Here is a 25,543-nt window from a genome sequence, read left to right as displayed (position 1 = left end):
TTAATTAAAAATGTTTAATCAAAGACTGTGAAAATTCTGTGCTACTCAATTTCAGTCCTCATTCCTAACGGATCGTCTTATATGTCGGCCTCGAAGACTAATTTGGGAGTAGGAGGATGTCGCCCACTTCAGCATCAGGCTGTACTCATGTTATGTCCAAAGACTGATAGAGTATTATGTAACAGTCTTAGCCCCACAAGACACGGCGTGTAAAGTGGTATGACATCACAAGTAGTTTTCCAAAAACATAAGACATCACACAAAATCATGAGAATCATTAAATGTACGTGTACTGTATGTTCCTACAGTTTGATGAGGATCATGTGTAGGAGATTATCACGTTGAGGTTCACTGACGCTAATCCTCTGAAAAGTTGAATGAGGATGGCTGCACATGACAGATGTGTGTGTGTGTGTGTGGGGGGGGGGGGGGGGGTCAGGATGAACACGTGTGTGTTGCAGATGTCACTAAAGCTTCTGCTTTGCGATTGGCTGCTGCCCACACATACATCCTGTACACACAACCTCACGCACACACTGGATATGCACTCTGCATCCCACCAGCACTGAGCGGTGGCGTTACAGAGAAGGGTGACCAATCACCACGGTAAGATGCAGCTCTGCTCTCTGTTCTCTGTGTCTCAAAGTTTTCATTTAACGCTAGCAGGCTTTATAGCAAACCCTGTGAATTATGCTTTCACATATCATTTCAGTTTTAATACACAGTATTAATATGATCATGATATATGTTGTTGTGTGAGCTTGTGGTACGTAACTTGTTAGTAAAAATTGTTTTATTTGATTATTTTGACAAGATGATTAAAGGCAGAACTTCTTTGAATAATCTGGTTGGAATTGAGTCTAAAAGACAAGTAGACGACTTGGAAGAGTTAATTATTGAAGTTAGCTCCACATGATCTATGGGGGAGAAGCTGTCTAGGTAAGATGGAGGTTTGGATGTCTGTCATTTGGATCATTCCTAAGTCATTGCTGCTGAGATTTGAGGGGATATTAGGCTCCACACCACTATGACTCTTAGTCAGCCTGGCTACAGTGCTGAAAAGAAACCTGGGGTTGTTTTGGTTTTCCTCAATTACGGAAGAATCTGTTTTTCTATCTTTCTACCTGTTTTCCTGCTATAGTAAGATTTCTTTCTTAAAACAATGAGGTTCATTTACATGCTGAGTAAAACCAATAGTGCCAATCAATAAATTCAAAGCTGTGTTGAGACAGTTGTCTAAGAAATTATAAAGAAATCTTTATCCAGCCTTGATATTAACTGTTGTTGACTGTTTCGTCTTTTCCTAGGGACTAGAAGCCCATTGCACTACACTGAGTTACCTTTGTGTAGTGTGAATTTAATCTAAAACTGGCTTTTGTGGTTCTGGTTGCGGCTTTGGCTCCTACATTTTAGTGTAACCAGTAATAATGATATTGCAGTTTATAATACACTGAAACACTGATTTGGTGTATTGACATAATGAGGCTCCCATCAACCCCTGGAGGCACAGCCCACTTGTTAACGCAGATATCCTTTACAGTGTTGGAGCCTGGAGGGCGGATGGAGAGAGAGAGGAGATGAGGAGAGCGAGAGAGCAAGAAGAGAGAGGGAGAGATAGAGAGAGAAAGAGGGGGAGGAGAGAGAGGCGCAGGGATACAGTAAATATAGAGGGAGGCAGGGACGTACAATACTCTGCCAATAGAGATTTATCTTTTCTGCTCTACTTCACTGACAACAAATCAACACAGGTCGCTCGATCCTTCCTGCCTCTCTCCTCTCCGCCACACACGCGCACACGCGCGCACAGTCATATGCACACTATCGCAAGCCGTCGGCTTGCATGCGTCCCTCCTCGCGCCGGCGGGTGGCCGCCTGGCTGCTCGCGCTGCCGCTGGGCAGAGGTGGGGAGGAATACGCGCGCCGCGGCCGCCTGGAGATGATCTCGTTTTGGCTGCTGTGCTGGAAGCTGTTGGTAGGTAAACGCACGGCGGACACACGTCACCAGCCTGCGGGCTGCGGAGCAGATTTGGGGCTTGGCGTTTGGCAGCGTCGCGTGGCCTGTGCGTGAGGTTTTGGCTTCGCTGCGGCACATCATCAACGCCCGCGTGTCTGAGCGCGCGTGTCACGGTTCTGGTCTTTAGCCCGGTTTTAGGAAGCTCACTTATATAACGCGCAGCTCACTTGTCCTCTCATGTAATATGTTGATTCCGAAACTGTAGCAGAAAAACATAATATTATCAGAACTGGTTCATTAATTCAGTCACACCTCATGACGACCTGGGAGTCATGATCCATCATGGAGCTGCAGCCCAGCCCTGTCTGTCACCAGGAAACGCTGGCACCGAGGCATAGTCTAAAACTAGTGCATGTGAAGATTTAGCATCTATACAGTAGCTGCAGCAGGCAGTCTGAACCTACTGCACTAACAGTACAGTAGTGCTGTTAATGGCCAAGGTGCCTGAAAATACAGTCTACTGCCGAGTACCTCTGAGGCTGTTCTAAGTGAGGGCTTTGGGGGCAGATCCTGCTAGGCAAGGTTATATGAGAGGCAGACAGATGCTAACATCTGCAAGCAACAGCTGCACTAGCATACCTAAATGAAAGCTGACCCAATGCATCTGCTAAGCTCTGTCTTATTTTATTCTTTACTTGATGGGAAAATGGCCAGATGAAGCTATTATGGGCTGTTTAGCTGCCACACTAGCAGAATCTCTATTCTGGCAGGATTACAACAAGGAGATTTGTACGAGATGGTCGAATCTGTAGCAGCCAGAAAGACACATTAATGGATTTAGTCTATATTTGTGTTCATGGTTACCATGGCTCTAGAATATTCACATTCTGATGTTTGCTGCAGGAAAGGTTTGCACTTTGTCTGAGCAGATGCATTGTGTCCTTTAAAGCCAGACAGCACAGTGTAATCTACAGCATTGATCTGTTCATTGTCACTCATTTGACTGACGGCTGGGCCCAGACACGCTGTCAGGGATTGATCCTCTGGATCCATCACCCAGAGTTCAGTCTGATAAAACCAAGCTGGGTGTGACTGTCAATGAGCATATGTACATAACTGCATCAGAACTGACTGAGCAAAGGATGAATACATCAAACATAATGATAAAATAATTAAATAAAATCATTGTGATATTTACAAGCTGCCTCTAGTTTGGAGTGTGTAGTCCAATGAATGATAAATAAATCATTCCTAACCTAAATAACCTAGTAACCCAAAGAAGGAGAGGCTAGTACAGTCTAGTATATTTTATAATATCAACTATTCCTCAAACTAGATCCACACCAGCCTTATGGTCTGTGTTTCTATTAGATGTTTGGATAATTTGTTACAAATGAGATTTTAAGACTTGGAACCAAACTCAGTTTTACTCAATATTGAACATTACTTATGATGAGGGACGTGAGGTGTGTCTAGGATGCTCTGGATCTGAGGTAGACAAGGACATGACATTAGTTCAAGTAGAGCAGCGAGTGATGAACTCCTGGTTGCTTTTGGAGATATGGTGAGCAGAGCTAGTAATGGAGGGATGCTTAGCAAGGTTACCGGGGGGTAAAGTCCATGTGGTAAGCAGAGCTAAGTCTATAACTGATATCCTTGGTCAAATAACCGGGAGGTGGGCAACAGAAGAAACAGGCAACAAGAGACAATTCAGGTCCAACGGCAAGGAGGGGAAAATCAAACTAACAGTACACTGATTCTCTGCCTGTAACTGCACTGTTACAGGCAGAGCACTGTACACTGTTGGTACAGTGCTGGGTCAGATAATGTCTGAATGGGTGGCAAACTGGGCTGAATGGGTGGCAAACAGAAGTGTCCTACAGGGACATGGAGAGACCTCACCTCAGTGACAGTTGTGGACATGAGGAAGGAGAGGAGAACTCACCAGCCTGTTTATCTGGGAGCTGGAGCTGAAGACAGGCAGCAGCTTTAAATACCTGGGGGTCAGGGACGTGCAGTCGGGGGAGAACGGCACGGCACTGGTGGGGGTCATATCAGTGAGGATCTCACCTAAACACTCAGCTGGTCAAGAAAGCACAGCAGCAGGTGCAGTGTACGTCCTCAGGAGGTTTGTCCCCAAAGAACCTCGGTTGAGAGCAGCTGCAACACCGTGTGGTAGAACAGCACCACCGTGATGGACCATAGACTCAGGCAGAGGGTGAAGACCGCTGACAAGGTCACCGGGCCTCCACTGGCCTCTACTGCAGGCTGTCTACCCCTGGAGTCATCAAGGATCCCACCCACCCCCAACACAGACTTTTCACCCCTCTACCCTCAGGTCACGACCCAGTTCCTAATCAGTTTGCACACAGTTGCAGCTACAGTCATGGCCTGATTGGATTGGAATATTTGTACATGGTCTATATTTCTATTTATGTGTTATATACCAATTTCTCCTTTTGACTTATACTGTAACTTTATAACCGACAATGTATTTTATATCAAAGGTATATTTTGTTGTGTTAATAATATATAATATATATTAACATTTCTATGTTGTTGGAGTGCATTGCTGAGGACTGGTGCTTTATATTATCGGATTATTTTAGCATTCTCTGCACATGTGACCTAAATCACTGCCTCCCTTTGCATCTATACTTAGTGTTACCATAGCAACAACTAGTGGCTATTACAGAACCAGCACATGCCTGGGACGACAGCCCATAATAATTGTGCCAGGACAAACAGGCTCGTTCACCTGATGTGCTTGTTTGTATGATGCCCTGGCTCGTTCACCACTCTCATTTGTTAAGTCCAAACACTCAACGTTCCTTTGTTTAGTCTCTGTTGTTGTTTGTACAAACTAAACCAGTGACATGTTGAACTTCTTCATAGTATTTTCTCATAACTCCACATAGTCAGTACATTTTCTGTGCCTCATTTGTTGCTCCTGTGCTGATATTTACTTATATTTTGTCACGTCCGGGCTTGTCACCCGCCCTTCACACTGAAAGGACTTCCTGTTTCTCCGTTCAGTCCCCGGATCATTCAGCACACCTGTTAGCAGTTTACTAATCAACACCGGTATTTAGCATTCACCCCTCACAGACTCCAGTTGCCAGATTGTTGCGTGAGATCACCACTTTCCAGCGTTTCTAGTTCTGCCTTGTTGTGTACCGTGTTTCCAGTTCTGACCTCCGATTCTGAGCCTGCCTGATCCTTGTCTGCCTTGATTGTTGCTTCTGCTTGTTACCAACCTCGCCTGCCTGACAACGATTCCTCGCCTGCCGTTTTGGTATTGTACTCACCTCTCGTGTCTGACCTGTGCCTGTCCCTGACTACGCTTCTGCCTGATCCTGTTTAACCGGCTAGATCTCCTGTGTATGACCCTGCCTGGATTTGATTCTGCATTTGGAATAAACGTCATTCTTTAACTCATCGTTTTCTGGGAGATTTCAATGCCCATGTGAGCTCTCTGGTTTGTGTGCGCTGTGATGTCATTTACTGTACACCTGTTCCCATTTGTAGTGTTTGAGGACTCCACTTTCTCTCTTTGGTCACTTTCGTGACCGTTACATGTTAAATGTCATGTTCCGTTCCTTGTGTGTGTGTGTGTGTGTGTGTGTGTGTGTGTGTGTGTGTGTGTGTGTGTGTGTGTGTGTGTGTGTGTGTGTGTGTGTGTGTGTGTGTGTGTGTGTGTCTGTCTGTCTTTGCTTGTTGTCTGCTTTACACCTATCTGTCACTTTGTCTGGTTTCCTGCTACTCGGCCAGTTTGTTTGTCTGTTTATATTTTCATCTGATTTCTCTTTGTAATAGTTTGTCACTTTCAGTTCTTGCTTAGATTTTCAGTGATTGTTTCTTCGTTCATATTCACTCATAGCTCTGTATGATGTGATGTCTTTTCTGGTTTTGATTCTCATCTCATCTTTGTCTTAGATTGATGCTGTTTGTGGCTTTGTGATGTGGCTGTTGCTACTTTGTTTGTCTGTCACATGATGTTGTTACAACTTTGTTTGTTGGTGTCCACACAGTGTACAGTGTTTTTGTCTGACCTGTGTGTTGTGTTTGTTCTGTATATTTGATTTCTTACTTGTGCTTCACTTGTCTCCCACGTACGGTTGTCTGCTTGCAATGATCTTTGGTTTAAGAGCATTTGGTTTTGCCATGTAGAATTTAGTTGAGCTATTTGCAGCTGTAGTAAAAAAAAGTGTTAGTCTCTATTGCAATCTGTTGCCATTTGTCCTTTCCCAGGGAGGCTGAGAAGTGTGAGATAGTTGGAACACACTCTCCTGTCCCCCTTCTTGTGAAGAGGGACAACCCCCCAGTTGTCCAGTCCAGAGGAACTGTTCCCCTTGTCCACGTGATGTTGCAGAGGCGTGTCACCCAAGACAACCCCACAACATCCAGAGACTTGAGGTACTCAGGACGGATCTCATCCACCCCCACTGCCCTGCCACGAGGAGCTAACAAACTACCTCAGTGACCTCAGCCTGGGTGATGGGCAAGTCCACCTCTGAGTGCCCTGCCTCTGCTTCCTCAGCAGAAGGCATGTCGAAGGGGTTGAGGAGATCCTCAAAGTACTCTTCCCACCGTCTAATAACATCCCCAGTCGAGGTCAACAGTTCCCCACCTCCACTGAAAACAGAGTTGCTTCCCCCTCCTGATGCATTGAACGGTTTGCCAGAATCCCTTTGAGGTCGAGTGATAGTCCTCCTTCATGGCCTCCCCGAAATCCTCACAGAGTTTTTGCCTTCGCAACAGCACGGGCTGCAGCACGCTTGGCCTGCCGGTACCCATCAGCTGCCTCAGGAGTCCCACAGGTCAACCAGACCTGATAGGACTCCTTCTTCAGCTTGATGGCGTCCCTTAACTCCGGCGTCCACCGCCGGGTTCGAGGATTACCACCACGGCACCGGAGACCCTGTGTCAACAGCTCCAACCGGCCGCATTGACAATGGAGGCAGAGAACATGGTCCACTCAGACACTATGTCTCCAACCTCCCTCAGAATCTGAGGGAGGTCCGTCTGACAGAGGGTTCAGCCAGACGTTCCCAACAGACCCTCATGATACGTTTGGGCCTGCCAAGTCGTTCCAGCCTCCTTCCCTGCCAGCGGATCCTACTCACCACCAGGTGGTGATCAGTTGACAGCTCAGCCCCCTCTCTTTACCCGAGTGTCCAAAACATATGGCCGTAGGTCAAGTTAAATTACTACAAAGTCTATCATCGACCTCCTACCCAGGGTGTCCCTGTGCCATGTGCACCAATGGACACCCCTATGTTCGAACATAGTGTTTGTTATGGCCAAACTGTGCATAGCACAGAAGTCCAATAACATAAGACCATTTTGGTTCAGATCAGGGAGGCTGTTCCTCCCAATCACACCTCTCCAGGTATCACTGTCGTTGCTCACATGGGCATTGAAATCTCCCAGAAAACGATGGGGTACCTAGTTGGAGCGCTTTCCAACACTCCCTCCAGAGACCTTAGGAAGGCCGGGTACTCCACACCATACCGTTTGGCCCCTTTGGTAAGCCCCTACGACAGTGAGTGACATATCCCCCACCTGAAGGCGCAGGGGAGCCATTCTCTCGTCCACCGGGAAAAACTCCAACACATAGCAGCTAAGCTAGGGAGCTATGAGCATGCCCTCTCAAGGAGCTGGGTTCCAGAGCTCAGGCTGTGTGTGGAGGTGAGCCCGACTATTTCTAGCCAGTCCCATTCAACCTCCTGCACAAGCTCAGGCTCCTTCTCCCCCAGTGACGTAACATTCCATGTCCCAATAGCCAGATTGGTTATCCAGGGATTGGGTTGCCTAGGCTCCCGCCTTCGACTGCTGCCCACTATGCACTGGCCCCCTACCGCTCCTCCTGTGGATGGTGGGCCCACCTGAGGACGATCCCACGTCGCTCCTTCAGGCTGTGCCCAGCCGGGCCCCATAAGAATAGGCTTGGCCAACCAGGCGCTCGCATGCGAGCCCCAACCCCGGACCAGGGCTCCAGGGCCAGGGCTCCAGGGCACAATACCGGGCAACGTCTCAGTCCTTGCTCGTTTTTCTTTCATGGGGTGGTTGTAAATCGCTCTTAGTCTGGCCTGTCACCAAGGACGTATTTGCTTTGGGAGACCCTACCAGGGGCATTTAGCCCCCAAGACCACAGCTCCCGGGGTCATTTGGGCACACAAACTCCTCTAACATAAGGCGGTTCAAGGAGGAGCTTTTCAATCATAATAAGTTAATTCAAATTTCATACAGTATAAACCGTCCTCATTACTCATGCAGAGTAAACATATGTAGAACAAATAACTTGCTTCATTAATGAGTTATAGATCTGCTGAGTCCTGGCATTCTGACATGCCACAGAGAGAGATTTTATACAATTTATTTATTTATATTAAATAATATCCTCTACAAGTTAGCAGTGGTAGTGATCTACGGGTGTCTAATTAATACAGTGTTTACATTACAGTTAAGGTAATAAAAATAATAAATCTAATTTATAATGCACTTCATATTTGAAATGCATTAATCAATTATCATCTGTTTATCCGGGGCTGGGTTGCGGGGGCAGCAGTCTAAGCAGAAAGCTCCAGACTTCTCTCCCTGGACACTCCCTCCAGCTCTTCCAGTGGGATCTCAAGGTGTTCCCGGGTCAGCAGAGAGACATAGCCCCTTCAGCGTTCCCTCCCCAGGGAGGCGTCCAGGAGGCATCCGAAACAGACTACCTTAGCTGGCTCCTCTCCATGTGGAGGAGCAGCAACTCTACTCCAAGCTTATCCTGGGAGAGAGAGTTCCTCACCCTGCGAGAAACTAGAGTATGTTGCATGTGTAATAAAAGTGCAGGGCGTTACTATAATTTAATTGTGCAACTTATACAGTGTTTAGAGTAAAAGTGATATGTTACAATAACATAACAAAAAATAACACCTCTTAAAGACGTAGATCTATCTAAGAATCATTTTTAAACTGGTTGTTAAGCTTGTTAATACTATCCACTACAAGTTCTGAGTGGAAGTCTTGGATCACAAAATCTAGCTGATGACACACACCGCACACATAATCTTCACACTTCTGACATTTGATCAGAGCAGCCACTCATTGGGCTATCTGAGGTCATGGTAAACTAGCATGACTAGTCTTGAAAATAAGTTACTTTGAATGCAATTACATTTGTTATTTAATTAAGAAACCATTGTATTTAATACTCTTAATACACACCACATTAGACCATACAACAGATACTTCATAATAAAATAGGTTTGGTGTAATATATGTATGTTACATGTAAGAATGAGCCCATGGGCCTCAGTAAGCCTGTAGTGAATAAGAGGAATGTAAACAACTTTGCGCCACCTATTGGTTGAAATGAGACTAGCATCCTGACTTTTTCAGCTCATCCCAGGAATAAAAATCATAGTCGGCAACACACCCGTGGCACAGTGGCAACACAATTGTACTTCAGTGAAAATGGTGGTCATTTTGTTTTGATACAAATATACTGTAGTTGTTCGTAATCCTTGTTTCACCTGGTTTTGTATATCACACTAGGTGTTTCTGAACACCTAGTCTGATCTCATGTGTCACCTGTTGGTTCTTCCTCTTATTCCTATATCCCCAGTGAGGGATTAAATTGTTTGTCTGCTGTAGCAGCCATTAGTTCACTTGTCGGCATATAGTAGCAGCCTCTCTAGCTGCTCCCAGTGAACTGTGTGTGTGTGAGTTGGTAAAGTGTAACACTCTGCGCTGGCCTTGTCAAGTGTTTGGAGCAGTCCATTGAGGAATTCAGTTAGTCTGATGGCATCTAATGGCCCAGTTACTTTTAGATCCCCCTTCATTAGTCCTGCTCTTTGAAATTATTAAATTCATTGAGTTAAACTAATGACTGTATTAACATTGATCAGATTTTTGTGCTCTCATTTGTTCTTTTTGACCAGGGCTTTGATTTCAAGTACTTGAGGTGGACAGTCCAGTGTAATGTGGAGTGAGGAAAAGAGGTGAAGAGGTGAGTGCAGCCAGGTTGGAGCGGAGGGAGGAAAGTGTGAGTGTTGTGTGACAGAAGAGTGTCAGCAAGACTCAATGGGAAGGTGTACAAGATAGTGGTGAGAGCATCTCTGCTCTATGTGTTAGAGATGGTCATTTAGCATTAAGAAAAAGACAAGAGGCTGAGATGAAGATGTCAAGGTTCTCTTTAGGAGTGATGAGGTTGGACAGAATGAGGAATAAGCTCATCAGAGGGACAGCTCAAGTTGCCTGTGTTAGTAACAAAGTCAAACAGGTCAGGGGGACATTACACCCCAATCATGCCAATAAGCCACTTGCAGTAGAAAACATACAGAATATTGCCCCCAGCCTTTTGGTGGCGTTTCCAAAGGCTCTGATAGGACCTATCCAACTCATGTTGAAATGCAGATAAATGCTATAAATCTATATTTTGATTGTGGGACCATAAGAACACATATGTAAATTAGATTAGTATTTATTATAATACCACACGTAGACATGAAATCATACAGTTTGGAGATTTGATCATGTCCTTTTTACCAGTGAGGTATTTCATATATCCCGAGCATTTCATCTTCCATAAACATATTCCTATGTCTATTGCATGTTGTTATTTACGGTCCATATTAACTAGGTTACAATTCTGTTATTTGTCCACAGAGAGCCACAGCTGGACTAAGGAGGACAACTCCAGAATTAACTGACAGTAACCACGACAACGATAACCCTGTGGATGATTTCTCCACTCCTACACAGCAAACAGATCCAGTTGCCATGGAGATCAACTCCTCATCATCACTAACAGACCTGGAAAGAAACAACTCATTTAGCTGCCACAGCCAGGAAGTAGAGAAGTTGCAGAACCATGAGGTTGATGGGGTGGAAGAAGCACATATAGATGAAGAATATGGAAAGAGAGATGGAGATGAGTGTGACTATCTGGTGTTTGAAATAGGACAGTCAAAGGAAAAAGTGGGAGGGAGTCACAATGGAGCACGACAGACAGAAAAGAAGAAAGAAGGTGACGATAGAGGAAGGGAAGAAATAGAGGCAGAGAATAGACAAGAAGAAAAAATAGAAAGAACAGGTGGAGTAAGAGGAGACATAGAGGGAGAAGAAGAATGGAGAGAACCAGAGGAAGTTGAACAAAAGAAAACCACAATAATGCAAGAAGACGGATATGAGGAAGATGAAACACAACATTGTGGGAGAAGAGAAATAAGTGGGGGGGAAAAAGAAGGGTATGAAGGAGACAGTAGAGAAGCAGAGATAGAAGATGGAGGAAGAGGATACACAAAGCTTGTCTGCATCTCTGACAGCCCTCTGTGCTCTTCCTCATCAGAACCTCTCAGTGTCACATCCGATTCTTCAGAGCCACCAGTAGCGGCCATGTGGCAGGAAACCTGTGCTCACAACCTTAGCAACAGAGACGATCTCAGCGACAGTCACCTCAGTGAGTGCCTACAGGCCGAACTAGCTGTTGTGTACTCGGACAGTGACACTGGGGAGGAGCAGTGGCTTGATGTCACCAAACAGGAGGAAGGAGGTGGAAGAAACTGTAATGGTGAAAAAAGACAAGAAGACCAGTGTGAAGACATAGTTACTGGACCAGAGGAGCTGAGAGCTGAGGAAAGCAGAAAAGAAGGAGTTAGTGATGAGGAAGCAATGAAGATGAGAAGAGATCTGTTTCTCCGCTCGCCTTCTGTCAGTTCCATAGCCAGCTCCACGGATCCTGACAGGAGGGTAAGAGATTTACTGATTCAACAATCTTCTACAAGTTCATTCACTTAACCATGAACATCACATTCCTCTCAGCTTCCTGTAGATTTCTGTGTTCACCAAGAAACCCACAGTGAAAATGTGTCCACTGAGCATGTAGACTTCCTGTTGGCCCGCCAGCAGTGGAAAAAGATGGAGGAGGAGGTCAAAGGCCAGCCTATCCCTAAACCAGGGCTCATTGTTCAGGGGAGCTTCCAGGGAACCTACACATCTCTGTACCCCCCCAGTCGCAGCCCCCGACTCAAACACAGGTAGGAAGGAGAGACTGGACAACGGTACCTACACTAAACTTCATGACTATACTAGTTTAAGTTTTGGTGACTTTACAGAGCTCGTGTTTGCACACCTGTTCCCTGTCTAGCATTTTCAGTGAGGTTCACTTATACTGTATACGGTTTACAGGCAGATTCTTTAATTATTGGCCAAACAAATAAATATGATGGATTCTCTTTCTAGCAGTATTTTTGTGCAAGCCTAATTGATATTCACTTTTCTATTGTTGTATCAATGAAGTCATTTAAACAAAATAGGATAAAGCAAGAGAAAAACAAATCTCAAGAGAAACAAGACAAGTTTGACAGAAACAAACCAACAAAGTATAAATGTAAATCACAAAAACAAAATCACCGCATAGCAGGAAGAAAAGTTCAGATTAAAACATAAGATCTAAACACCACTGCTTAACAAAAAAACTGTCCTGTTGCCAAAAGGACCTGTTTTTGTTTTTTGTTAGTGTTGTGTTGCTATTAATATGGTAATATGGCCTGTAGTGATAGATGTAGCAATCCCAGGTGATAGCAACATCAGGAAGAGCACAAGAGGACCGAGAAGTATTAAGGGCTGAAAAAGGTGATGTGGAGGGTGAGGGCACATGTGGTACCCGGTTCTGTGCTTTTTGTGTGTTCTTTATCACTATTAGGGAAGACATTGTTTAGCATCTTCCTCCAAATGACAGAAATCACTGTCTAGATCCAACAACTTTAATAAATTTACCAAGTCCTCGGTCTTACTTAGAAAGCTTTTCCCCTATAACCCATATAGGGTTACAGTAACTTTAATAATTAACTCTTCCAAGTCATCCACTTCTCTTTTAGACCCAATCCCAACCAGATTACTCGGTGAAGTTCTACCTTTAATCACCTCGTCCATATTAAATCAAACATATAAAACATTTTAAATGAAACCCCACGCACACACACAAACTCAACCTGTCCACCAACATAGCGACATCACACAAGATCAACATGAACAAGAGTATATATATTACTTTTATACTCCTCTCCTCTGTCCATCACAATACAGCATTCAGCCTAATACATACTGCTTGCTGAACAGGACAAAAAAAAGACAAAAAAGGAAAAAAATATGTTCTAACAGCTCCTTAAAAAGCCTACAGCTAATTCAAAATGCTATAGCCAGAGTTCTGACAAGACTTGGAAATAGAGATCACATTTGTCCTACATTAGCTTCTCTGCACTGGCTGCCTGTAAAATGTAGAATAGAATTTAAAATTCTTCTATTCACCTACAAAGCACTTAATGATAAAGCTTCTTCTTATCTTATCTTATCTTATCTTATCTTATCTTATCTTATCTTATCTTATCTTATCTTATCTTATCTTATCTTATCTTATCTTATCTTATCTTATCTTATCTCATCTCCTTATGCTCCCAGCAGAACACTTCGTTCTCAGAGCGCTGGGCTATTTGTAGTTTCTAGAGTCTTTAAATGTAGAACGGGAGACAGAGCTTTTAGCTACCAAGCGCCTCTACTGTGGAACCAGCTTCCTGTTCAGGTTTGAGAAGCTGACACACTCTCCACTTTTAGGACCAGGCATAAAACATTCCTTTGCTCAGGTCACTGGCAATGATTGGTAGTTGCAATAGACATAGATTGGGGTCATAATTTATTAAAAAATTTTTTGTGTTATTTAAACACTGAGCTCCTCTGTTTCCTTTCCTTTCAACCATCCTGTCTGTGCTCTGTTGTTGCTGCTTCTGTGGTTTTCTCTCACTCTCTCTCCTCACCCCAACCTCAGGATTGGCTGCCCACATCCAGCCTTGTTCTGCTGGAGGTTTTTTTCTCAATAGAGAGGGAGTTTTTCCTGTCCACTGTTGCTGTGAAAATTTAATTAATTAAAATTAAAGGCTTGCTGTATGTGGGATTTGTTGGGTTTAGTTATGTAAGGTCTTAAGCTCTACTTTATAAAGTGCCTTTAGATTATGTTGTGGAGTTGTGTCAGGGTGTTGTGATTTGGCGCTATAAAAATAAAATTGAATTGAACTGAATTGAGAAGAAAAGTGGGCAGGACTGCACTAGCACAGCCCTAACCCTGACAAGTTCAGCCAGATGGGGCTGGAGCATGAGTGTACATTTCCTCAATTCGGACTAAAATTGGCTGGGGTCTGGTTCAGCCTGAGAGTAGAGAAAAAAGCTTAGTGCCTGGAGTTCAGTATCTTATGACCTCAGATACTATAGGTTTTTGTTGTTCATGAGGACCTAATATTGCACCTCAATTATAAAGTAATTTATATTACTTCTGTTCTCTCCAAAAGGGAAATTTGTCCATCAGAGTCCAGGGAGCCTTCCCTGTCCCTCACTCTTTCTCCCAGTTCAGAGGACTCAGGCCTGGATGACTCACTACACCGCATCCCCCTAGAGGAGCCAGAGAGTGCTGTGGAGAGAGAGATCCGACTAACACTGGAGAGAGAAGAAAAGCACAGAAGAGAGAGGGGGATGATTGTACAGGGCCTCGGTCCACCCAGGTAGAATCAAATCTGCCACCATTCAATGTCTATCAGTAAAGTAAAACTGTGTTGTGCAGAAATATTAAGACACTAACACAACTACTATGGGTCATTTGACCCTTTCTACTAAAAACACCTAGCCGGGTGGGCATATGACCCGCTTGCTGTAGCCGACATTCTGTGAACTTCTGCTTTTGTTATGTAAACAGGGACAATACTGGCGCAGGTACTATGGTCACGCAGCTGCTACTGTCGACAAGCCAATGCTATGTGGCTTGGGATGAATTGTATGTCTTATTGATGAAAACCAAAAGAACAAATTTACTGCGTTTTGAAACCTGTGTTTCACTTTGCCATCTTAGAGAAAGATCAACACACAGGCACCTTTTCCTTTGTACCACAGTTTTATTCATAAAAACAGAACCAAAGAAATTTTTTTTACAAATATGTAAATAAATAAATAAAACTGAATCAGCAAATAATAAAAATTGAATGAGTGCATTTCAGCAATCACAACCCTGGCATTACCACAGTATCTCTCTATGGTGGGCTTTAAACTGGGACAATCTGCTTTGCCAGCCAATGCTCTAACAATTGAATCACCAAGACTGGCCAGATTCTTACAGCTTGAGTGACACAACTCTTAGTCCTGTATGGAAATACACCCATCCCCGGCTGGCCACCCCCAGCCCCACAGGTACCACTCTCCACCATCCAAAATGGGGGAACCTTTGAGTTCTTTGTGTGTGCTACTGGTCAACTGGAATTTCCCCGCTGTGGGACTAATAAAGGTCTATCTAATCTAATCTAATCTAATCTAATCTATGTGATTATGTGCTACTGCTTCAAAAATAAAATCAGTTTTATTGTATTTTAGTTGTATTTCCCTGCAACATACAGTATACTATCATTTTTACAAATAAAACCCTATCTCACAAGTGAGAGCATGAGGGTCAGTGAGAGAAAGGGATGATTACACCACAAAGGGCTAACTTAATTAGCGCCAAACTAAACAATCAACTTGCATTAGCAAAAAAAATCCAGTTCAGTTTATGTATATAACAATAATTCGCTGCAAAAGTCTTCTTTACAGAGTAGGATTAAGACCCTGCAGAAAACTATTTGGAAAAAATCATCTGAGGGAGAGGCTACCAGCTAATCTACAGTAAAGCTGATGGAGAGTGTAGGAAGTTGCCAACAGAGAGTCAGATCAATTATTTCTGTAATGTGACTTTATTTCTAAAAGATTTATACCATAAAGTCATTGCTGCTGAAATTTAAAAGGACATTAGTCTATACTAATACTAATCTAAGCTGTTATGTTTCTTGACACTTGGTGGTACAAATCAAAGGTGTAATTTTATCACCCTGGTTTTAATGTATTTGTGAAGAACTGTATAGGCTGTTAGAACACTATTAATACAGAGATGTGCATTACACTGCTCTTCTCTCTGTATAGACAATCCACACTTCACACAGGACGCTCTCCACCCCGACCTCCAGCCTGCCGCACCCCCACTCTGTCCATCTCTCCTTCCCCTTCATGCTCCTCTTCTCTTTCCAAATCTGTCTACCATGAAATGACAGCCAATAACGTCATCATCCTGGAGCCTGACTCCTCCAGTTCAGCTTCCAGAAACCGCCTGCTGTCCTCTGCTATTGGAGGCCTGTCTGATTGGCCAGCGAACCCAGATGCAGTGTCCTCCACCAATGTCATTGTAGTTGAAACGTCCAACCTGATCATTCGAAGCGCTTCTGAGTTCTGCCTAAGCTCTCCTCCTTTGACAGTGGAAACACAGGAGAGCACGTTCTCATCGAATCCATTCTTTAAGCTACGATCTCTTAGTAGCCAATCACTGGTTGAGCAGGAAATTCGGATGGTGAGGCAGAGGGAGGCAGAGTGGAGGAGGCAGAGGGAGGAGATGTGGAGGAGGAGAAAAGAGGAGGAGTGGAGGAGAGGACGAGAGGCATACGACACTGTGCTGGTGTCTCCGAGCCTGAGTGATAACATCACCTACAAAGGTTAGTAAAACATCAGAAACAACCTGTGGAACAGGTGTTCTGCAACCTTCATAATAATGTCTGTGTCATTTCCTGCTTTTGTGTTTGTGTTTATTGTACATTTATGCCAGTTCCAGAGGTTCCCGACAGATGTGTTTCCTCCCCTTCTTCTCCTTTGAGGACACGCAAAATGGAACGATCCAGTTTGTCTTGTGACCACAAGGTTGGCTGGACGCATGCACACAAACAGTGGCTTCAGAAAGTATCTGTATGTTTGTATATAAATAGAAGTGATACTTTTAGATCAGTAAAATCAATAACCAGTCTTTAGTAGCTTTTAATTCATAAAAAGGTTGAAATCTGTTATGTTCTTTAGTGGACAGGCTAGTACCGCCGTGTGAGACAGGTCTGGCAGAAGATACCTCAGCTACTAAACCGGACAACTAATTTCCCTACTGGGACCGAAAACCACCACTTGCGGTACTCACGACCAGGACTAATACTAAACTAGGGTAGGATCTGATTTACAAAATCCACACAGAGACAAAAAAATAAGCACATAGAATTAATTGAATAATGATCCACTTTCACAACAGGAAAGAAATGAAATTAACACAAAAGAACGGCGCACACACAGGCAACAATATTACATATAGTAAACTCAACCAAATTAGTTGATCTAAAAAATGAAATGACATGATGACAATACTCACTCCTGCCCAGCACTTACATAGACATGAGACATAATTAGAAAAAATAGACAACATGAACACTAAAATGAGAGTCATGCAACAGTCCCAACACAGGTTTAGGGTTAACAGACCCACAAATTAGAAATCAGGAGCTTAAATACCTGACCAAACCACCAGGTGAAACTAATTACAATCACGACCAACAAGGACCACAGGAAATGACGTCACGGACAAGAAACAAGGAGCACATACATGGAACTGAAGACAGGATAAGACCGCCCTCTAGTGACGTGATGAGTGCATTGTAACGGTTTGGAGGCATCTAGTATGAGTCTTGTTGTTCTTCAGGTCTTTGGCACATGTGCTGCTAGACAGCCAGCTAACAAATGACTAACAAGGACTTTAAACAAGGCTTTCTTTTCATGTTGTTAAGAAGTTCCCAGCTTATATAATACTATAACTGAAACAAACAGACAACTCAACAAATAAGCACAATAACATTACACATGTCAAAAAATTATACACTTTCACATTCATTTGTACTCACAAAGAATTAGCCAGGGTCCCAGCGTGGTAGCTTAGCAGCTGTAACAGTTTCAAACATATGCATGAGCCACCTTTGTTTGTTCTTGCTGCTAAACCTAGCTTACTTCAACACAGAAAGTGCGTCCAAATATGCTATTAAACAAGCGCTGCAAGAGCACTCACGCAAACACTTTTGCAAGAGGTTCGCAATTGCAAAAAACACGTGAGAAATCAAAGCCATAAATATGAACTGAAGTATGAAGTGAACCGACTTGAGAAACCAAATAATACATATAATAATAAATTTTCCAAAGTAAGCTCATTATGAAAAATGCTTTTTTTATGCTGTAAAATCTGCTCATTATTATGAAATTGTATTTCATAATGGTTATTTTAATAATAATACAAATGATTACATCTGCCTTTTTATTTAAATCAAGAAGTTTTTATTTCAAAATGTCGTTTTTCATAAGTTGTTTTTTTATTGCATACCGCCCTTTTCCCCAGTGCCGTATTTATTTCATAATGTCATTTTCCAGCAGAATTACTCTGTCAGGCAATTATGACGGTAGGCGGTAGTATACGCCTTAAAATGTAGTAGCTCTGACAACTAAAGTAAAACACTGGTCATGAATATCGTTACAGGTGGACGGTATGGCTGCAGGACAGAAGACAGTTTCAGACTTGCTCAGAGAAGTTCTTAATGAAATAGATGTGTGACAATATGTGTCTCTGGTCTGTGCTTGCACACGCACACTCTATGTGTCACGGCGCTCTAGGTAGCGGACCCACACGCACAGCGGAGACAAGGCTCAGTGAACAACAAGGGTTTATTCGAGCTCGTGGTCAGGCAGGCAAGGGTCGGTACACAAAGACGGCGGGTTTCAGTACAGGCAAGGATCTGGCAAACGGTGGTCAAAAGACAGGCTTCGGTCGGACTTACGGCAAGGCGGTATCACAGGTGAGGCGGAAAGCAAGGTCAGGAAAACAGGATCGGTAACGAGACAATACAGGAATGAATGCTGGACTGCTGGCTATAACACAACGAGACAATCTGGCAAATTGCTGGGCTTAGAGGTGGTGCTTAAATACTAATGAGAACACAGGTGAGTAATGATTGATAGAATACAGCTGTGGATATCACGTGACTGCAAAGTAAAACAAAAGTGACAAGACAAAACCGGAAGTATAAGAAAATAAAGCAGGAAGTAAGTCCAGGCTGTGACACTATGGAGGACTTTACTTATGTCTGCCATTTCCAACCACACAACCCCTCAAAGGTGTACAGAATATCTATGTGAAAAAAAATTCAGAAAAACGACATTTTGAAATAAAACGTATGGATTTAAATAAAAAGTCAGATGTAATAATTTGTGTTATTATGAAAATAATCGTTTCATAATAATTAGCAGAGTTTACAGAATAATAAAACATATTTAATTTATTTATTTAATTTGGAAAATGTTTGTGATTATTTTAGAATTTCACGGTCAATTTAAATAATTGTCTCATTTATTTATATATGTATTTATTTGGAAACATTTGGTGGCTTGCAGTGTAAGAATAGAGATATAGAGAAAAGAGGTATAGAACAGAGTCAAGAATCAGAGCTTGATTCTTGATTGACTAAAGAGTTTCTGAATTGACTGAATTGTTTAATAATATTATTAAGAAGATAAGATAAGAAAACCTTTAATAGTCCCGCAGTGGGAATTACTTCTCACAACAGCAGTACAGATTAGCGAGAATACAGCAACAGAACAGTTTGTGTTGCTCAGTACAACGCAGTACAGTACAGTTAGAGTGAGTATGAGGTCATTGCAGGGTTATTGCACAGTAATGAATATAATTCTTGTACAGGTTTGAACAAATTCAAACGAATTGCACAGATAATTTGTTATTTGTTGCACATTGTGTAAATATTGGGTAGACAAGTGATAATTCACAGAGTTTGCACAAATATTGTGCAGAGCAGGTTGCTATATAAACCACTGATGCAGTGGGTGAGTGACTGTAGTGGGACGTGGTCAACAGTTCTGATTGTACAGTCTGACAGCAGCAGGTAGGAAGGATCTACGATATCTCTCCTTCACACAGCGAGGGTGGATCAGTCTGCTACTGAAGCTGCTCCAGAGCAGACAGTGAGTCCTCCAGTGGGTGAGAGTCCTGGTCCATGATGGATGTCAGTTTAGCCAGGACCCCTCTGTCACCACCTCTCACCACCACCTCCTGCACCGTGTCCAGAGTGCAGCCCAAGACAGAGCTGGACTTCTTGATGATCCTGTCCCTGTATTATTTAACTTTAGCTCAGTACAAAAGTTTATTAATTTGAGATTTCATGGCTTAGTTCATTTTCTCAGTACCACTATCATTTGGAGGCTGATCTTTAGACTAACAGGCAAAAGTCAAATTTTGATCTGTTCAAATTAAATTTGAAACGGCATGAAGTCTACAAAGTGGCGAAGTGAAGCGGTTTAATTACTTTCTGAAACCACTGTACACACACCATCATTCATTGTCTACTTCCTGATTTGGTTAATCAGTTGGACTGATCCTAGTTTACAAACTTATCATTCTTCTATTTTTTTCATTTACCACCCACCTGTCCGTCTATATGTTTGTCCATCAATCTGTCCGTCTGGCCATCCATCCATCCGTCCGTCCGTCCATCCATCCATCCATCCATCCATCCATCCATCCATCCATCCATCCATCCATCCTCAATTGCCTTGTGTTTTTCTTTAGTAAAAACTATCCAGTAATCAACCCATAATGAAACTATTCATCCATTCATACATCCTGGATCAAGTGCTTCAGCAGAATGTCCCCTCCCCCCAGTTTCCCCCCATCCTCTCTTCGGTGCCAAGAAGACAGAACACCATGGCAGAACGATGGGAGGCCTCCCTGTTAGCCAATCAGAAAAAGGAGTGACCTGCAGCAGCTGTGTAAAAGCCAAAAAGTCCCACATACCGAACTCATCAGTACTTTGTCTAAAAGCTCTTGATGGGCCTGTGTGACAGCCTGTTTCTTGATTAAAGCTGTGACTTACTAAGTCTGCGTTTATGGTTGTAAAGAGGAGTGTTTCTTTCAGTGAGTGAGCGTGAAGATACATCATTTATTGATTGAAAACTGTGACTGTCTGACAGATTCTTCAGCTTTACTTGTAGACTAGAGGCATGTTTTCTCTGAGGTGTTCAGCAATCATATTAATACCAGAGTTTGAGATTTTTAAATGCATGTGCTATGTACAATGAAAATACTGTAAGTTGTATTCTCCCTTAAAGTTTTCTATATACAGCACTTTGACTCCTAGACTTTAATAACTTATGGCACTGGTAAACTAAGATTTGCAGATTTTTATTCTTGTGCCTGTTTGTAATTCAGTGATTTGAAAATATTTTTAATTTTAGAGCTTTATTTTTTCTGTATATTATAAAGTGACACATCTGCAGCAATAGCTTCTATAGGGTTTTAATATGCAAAGAAGAAGAAAATTTGGTTCTTTTCAATTAGCAATTCATGCATTTGAAGTGCCAGCAAGACTCTAGACTGAAAGGTTCTAATTATACATTTCTATGGAGGTGCAGCTTTCACTGCTGGATACACTGGTTTATATAGATGGATGGCTGATAGACAAATGGTGGAGTACAGGGCGCACGACACAGATCATAATGAAAACCCAAGTCCATTTTTAAAGCTAACATATTCCGCTAGATTCCTGTACTTGATACTTGTAATTATATTTATTTATTATACTCCAACATATATTTGTAACAGCATTTCTCCAGTATTTGGAGAACGAAGCCACAGAATGTTTTAATTGTGTTTATTTCACCTCTATCAATAAATCCTCGCTTACTCTGTGCACAACCTAACCTGACTCTTTATACGCGACAACTCACATATAATTGCTACTTGGCTTAAAGCTAATGCCTATACTGTTATGTTCACTGATTTTACATGGATGTCACTAACATTATACAGTAACTGTCCTTCCTGCCTGTTGTGGAGCAGATTGTTGCATCCTCTTACTCTTGTTGTGGCTGAATGATTAAATTATTAAGAGAATGAGACATTTTAAGGTCTTCTGAATTTTTAAAATATTTTTATGTCCTGTTTTGTTTCCTGAAAAAATAGATTTATTGTATTGTATTTTTGCTGCATATAACCTATTTCTTAATTCAGCTATGCTAATATATCTGTAGGCTTGTAAAGAGATTTATAATAAGGGGCAAATGACTATTTGTAATTGAAAGTCTGACTTGTGTTCTCTACAGAGATGATGTTTGTGAGATGTGTGTGTTCATTCATCTATTAATGAATTTGGGTCTTACTTAGTTTAGTTTCTAGTCTCAGCAATGGTTGGTTTCAATAAGTTAAACCTGACTCAGTGATGGAACAGAGGTGCATTGTAAAATTAGTAAAATATTAAGGTAGGCTGAACTAATCTGAACCCACCAAGCTTTAAAGCTCAAGGTTGTTGCAGATGTTGCCGCCTGAGTGTTGAAACCTGACTTGTCATTACTGTATGTTTCTATGTTAGCTATATTGTATGGTAGTATATATTACATCCTTCTATAAACCAGTGATTGTCCTGCGGTGTATCCACATCCACAATCTTATTGACTATTTAAACAACTTTACAGTATTATTATGGAACACACATTTTTCTGGTTCTGCTTTTGTTTGTTTGTTTATTTGCCTTGTGTTTCAGTCATTTGTTATTGCTACAGTACATTAAATGTCTGGTGGTGACATCTTCAATAAAGCCTTCTTAAACCTATTGTGTATTTGTATGAGTGAGATACAGTATATCTTCTTCAGCTCCAAAGTTGTTTTATGAAGGATTTTCTGAAAAATGGCATGGCTACATTCAAATGAATTTGTCTCTGCTACCACAAGATCTATTTGACTGCAAGTAGTGTCATAATGTAGGGGACACTTGTGAGATGTGATATGAGTTAGTGTTAGTGTTACTGTTATTGATGTGATGTTAATAATATATATTAATATAATAATAGAAAGTAAAATGTTTCAGTTATATCTAAAGAGAAATGAATATAAAAGCAGAGGCTAATGAAACTTTTAACCCCCATGAAATCATAGCACAATCGGTGAACATCAACTCAGCAAAAGGTTAATTTCAATACAGTAAAGCAGGACCAAGTTATAAAGATTTTAATGCAAACAGTCAAATGAGCTTAGGAGTTTCCTAGTGTGGATATTCTACATGTTTTTCCACTACTATGCACCTAAAACAGCAATAAAAGTGATCAATAGAACCAAATACCACTTGCCAATACCAATCTAAACATATGTGAAGGTGTTCATTTGTGTCCTCCCCGAAGGTAGAAATAACAGAGATGGGATCAGTTCACCAGCAATATGGGCTTTGTGTGATAATTTCTGAATGTGTACATTTTTTTATTTAGCTAGCAATTAGCTTAGCATTTTTTATTTTTTAGCTCATAACTCAACACATGTGATAGCTAGGTGCATATTATATTAGATTCCTTTAGATTAGAGGTCAGGGCAAGCTACAATGCTAACTACTTGCTAACGGTTTATTATATCATATGTTCGTCTGTGTTTGACGTACATGAACAACACTTATATAGTGTTGTAGCCCTGACTCAGCTGTTTTGCTTTTAATGTTAAACATGTCTATAGTCATATATTCAGCCATTTGAACCCCAGGGGTTGGCCCCCTGCCAGACCCTAATCAGGATCTGTGGGGTCGAAGAAGATATCATAACTGTAGAATTACTTTTTCAAAGCTGCTTTGGACAAATCAGACAAGATTAAATACTTTCACCCAGGGACTCACAGTGATGAAAAGCTTTAACAAAATGAGAAATTAACTGATGTCACAAAGCTACTCTGATAGAACAGAACTCCTATATGAAACCTTTTCCCTTCTAAACATAAAGTAAACCATTGTCCTTAATATAATGTAGTTTAATTCAAACAATTCTAAACAAACTTTCTTAGGAGATGATTTGCTGTAAGTTTGGATTGTCAAACTAACAGTAGAATCCATCCACCCATCCATCCATCCATCCATCTATCGATCTATCTATCCATACATATATGTTGGTTCTGGGCGCATTATAGAGTTGTGCATTCATATACATAGTATAGTGTTTTATACAAGGATAGTTTCTGTTCTTTAACCCTTTATTTCTGTCAAAACCAAGTCAGTGAAAAATGTCCACTGTGCAGGAACCTCCAGGATCTTTGGTCTAGCACATGTCCCTGTAGGTCAACAAGTAAAGAAATCTGGCTCCACTGAGAACCAAGTTTTGACAAACAACAACAATAAAAATATGAATTATTAATATTATTAATATAACTGTGTCAAGTGTCCATAATGTTGTTGTTATGTTGATGATTTCCCATTATCAACATAACCCAGACTTACATCCATCACTAACAAAGGTTTATTAGCATCACCATTAAAAAATTCCAATTTGTTCTTCCAAATACACGTTACTGCTAACACTGTCCCGGTTGAGGCTGGAGAAATTATTGTGGCTATGTTATTATCTGCTCTAGTAAAAATGTGTCCTATTAAAATACAGTAAGGTCTTTATAGCTCCCACAACAACCCAACAGTCTTACAGACTCAAACCCTGTACATACTGTTCATGTATGTACAGGGTTTGAGTCTGTAAGACTGTCATTTCCATTTAGCTTAATGTCAATTCAAGAACCTTTAAGTAAAGCATTTTAAAATTTGTAGATTTGAATAGTGGTTTTATACTACTTTACTATTTTGATTCTTTTGCACTTTACGCTGTAGCTGTAGCTGCTTAGATAATTGAAATTCCCATTGTGGGATCATCATGTTTATCTTTGTTTAGCTTAACTTATGTTTACTGATCTTAACGTATATCATCAAATCCTGTCTTATCCCGGAAACTGCAGCTGGTTAGGTTTAGCTCCATGCTGAATTATTTATACAGTTTTTCCAAACTGTTGTGTAATATGCTCTTACCAGTGCACAGAGCCTTGGCTCAATCCAAATGTGTTATTCTAATTATCGTCTACAGTACCAGCTCACACCAACCAAATAGAAGCAGTTCTGTGTGTTAAGTTAGCAAACAGCACAGCAGGGCTTATGCTTGTTCCACTTTCTGATACCTGGTGCCTTCTGTGTTTCTGCCCATTTGTCTGCCAGCCCCTCTATAACTCCCACGCTCCTCATCCTTTCCCCATCATCTTCACTGTCCTCAATGATGATGAGCTCAGCCTTTAGGGAGCCCAAAAACTCCTGGCTGTCATCCTCTGCAGCCTGGAAGCCCATGAAGATGGCTGTGATTGACTGAGTGGGGTCCAAGCTGTGGTGGAGGCTGCTGTGTGGGGTGTTGTCTTCACAGCGACCAAAGGCAGTAGGGTTGTTGCTGTTCCTTGTTTGATGGGCTGGACTGTAAGAACCAACACTGATGTAATCACCAACGTGTGGCTGGATCGCTTCTTGGTGATGACAGTCACTGGGTCTGATTCCATAGTGAAGCCTCTCCCTGTGCTCTCCAGAGTGATGACCCTTCAGGAGGCTGCTGTGGTTGATCCTTTTCAGATCATCAAGCTGATGTTCTTCCCACTTTTCTATCTTATTTGAGTCCTTCTCTGCTGCGTTGTTACCAATGTGTGGCCTGTGGTTTGTGACACCACAATCCTCCATTTCGTGTCTTTCATCACTGTGCTTATAGAAATAATGGCCTACCCAGTTGACTGACAGATCAGAGACACAGCTCATGTCCTACAGGTAGATATGGACACTGGTCATTGTTAACATCATTAACACTAACATTTAATCAGTTCTAATTTAGTCTAATCAAACTGCT

General features: G+C 42.0%; 2 protein-coding genes across 8 annotated transcripts in view; one reads left to right on the top strand and one right to left on the bottom strand.

Annotated features, from left to right (window-relative positions):
• Window positions 1-1,639: 1,639 nt before the first annotated feature.
• LOC114844660 (uncharacterized) lies at window positions 1,640-22,479 on the top strand. Of its 3 annotated transcripts, XM_029132206.2 has the most exons (8): window positions 1,833-1,972; window positions 9,886-9,953; window positions 10,613-11,695; window positions 11,768-11,982; window positions 14,287-14,496; window positions 15,938-16,500; window positions 16,611-16,702; window positions 20,535-22,479. In XM_029132206.2, exons 3-8 carry the CDS (start codon window positions 10,727-10,729, stop codon window positions 20,625-20,627), a joined length of 2,142 nt encoding a protein of 713 aa, XP_028988039.1. In that variant the 5' UTR covers window positions 1,833-1,972; window positions 9,886-9,953; window positions 10,613-10,726; the 3' UTR covers window positions 20,628-22,479. The 3 variants fall into 3 exon arrangements, with proteins under 3 accessions (XP_028988037.1, XP_028988038.1, XP_028988039.1); XM_029132204.3 differs by lacking the exon at window positions 9,886-9,953 and having other exon boundaries at window positions 1,640-1,972; XM_029132205.3 differs by lacking the exon at window positions 9,886-9,953 and having other exon boundaries at window positions 1,640-1,972; window positions 20,442-22,479.
• A 140-nt stretch (window positions 22,480-22,619) lies between these two features.
• Window positions 22,620-25,543, bottom strand: part of LOC114844600 (palmdelphin-like) — a 20,183-nt gene continuing 17,259 nt past the window's right edge. For all 5 annotated transcript variants that reach the window (XM_055503653.1, XM_055503651.1, XM_055503652.1 and 2 more), the window contains one exon: window positions 22,620-25,458. In XM_055503653.1, coding sequence (XP_055359628.1) covers window positions 24,793-25,458 — 666 coding nt within the window. In that variant the 3' untranslated portion in view covers window positions 22,620-24,792. The remainder of the gene's footprint in view (window positions 25,459-25,543) is intronic.

The sequence above is a fragment of the Betta splendens genome, chromosome 17, assembly GCF_900634795.4.
Source record: "Betta splendens chromosome 17, fBetSpl5.4, whole genome shotgun sequence".
Lineage (NCBI taxonomy): Eukaryota > Metazoa > Chordata > Actinopteri > Anabantiformes > Osphronemidae > Betta > Betta splendens.
The sequence above is the reverse complement of the archived record's forward strand: the minus strand, read 5'-3'. Positions and strand labels throughout refer to the sequence as shown.

Excerpts from the sequence above, each read along its gene's own strand:
- LOC114844660 (XM_029132204.3), top strand. The coding sequence starts at position 1,841 with ATGCGTCCCTCCTCGCGCCGGCGGGTGGCCGCCTGGCTGCTCGCGCTG. Across the intron at positions 1,973-10,612 it reads TGCTGTGCTGGAAGCTGTTG|AGAGCCACAGCTGGACTAAG; the intron begins GTAGGTAAACGC and ends ATTTGTCCACAG. Across the intron at positions 14,497-15,937 it reads CAGGGCCTCGGTCCACCCAG|ACAATCCACACTTCACACAG; the intron begins GTAGAATCAAAT and ends CTCTCTGTATAG.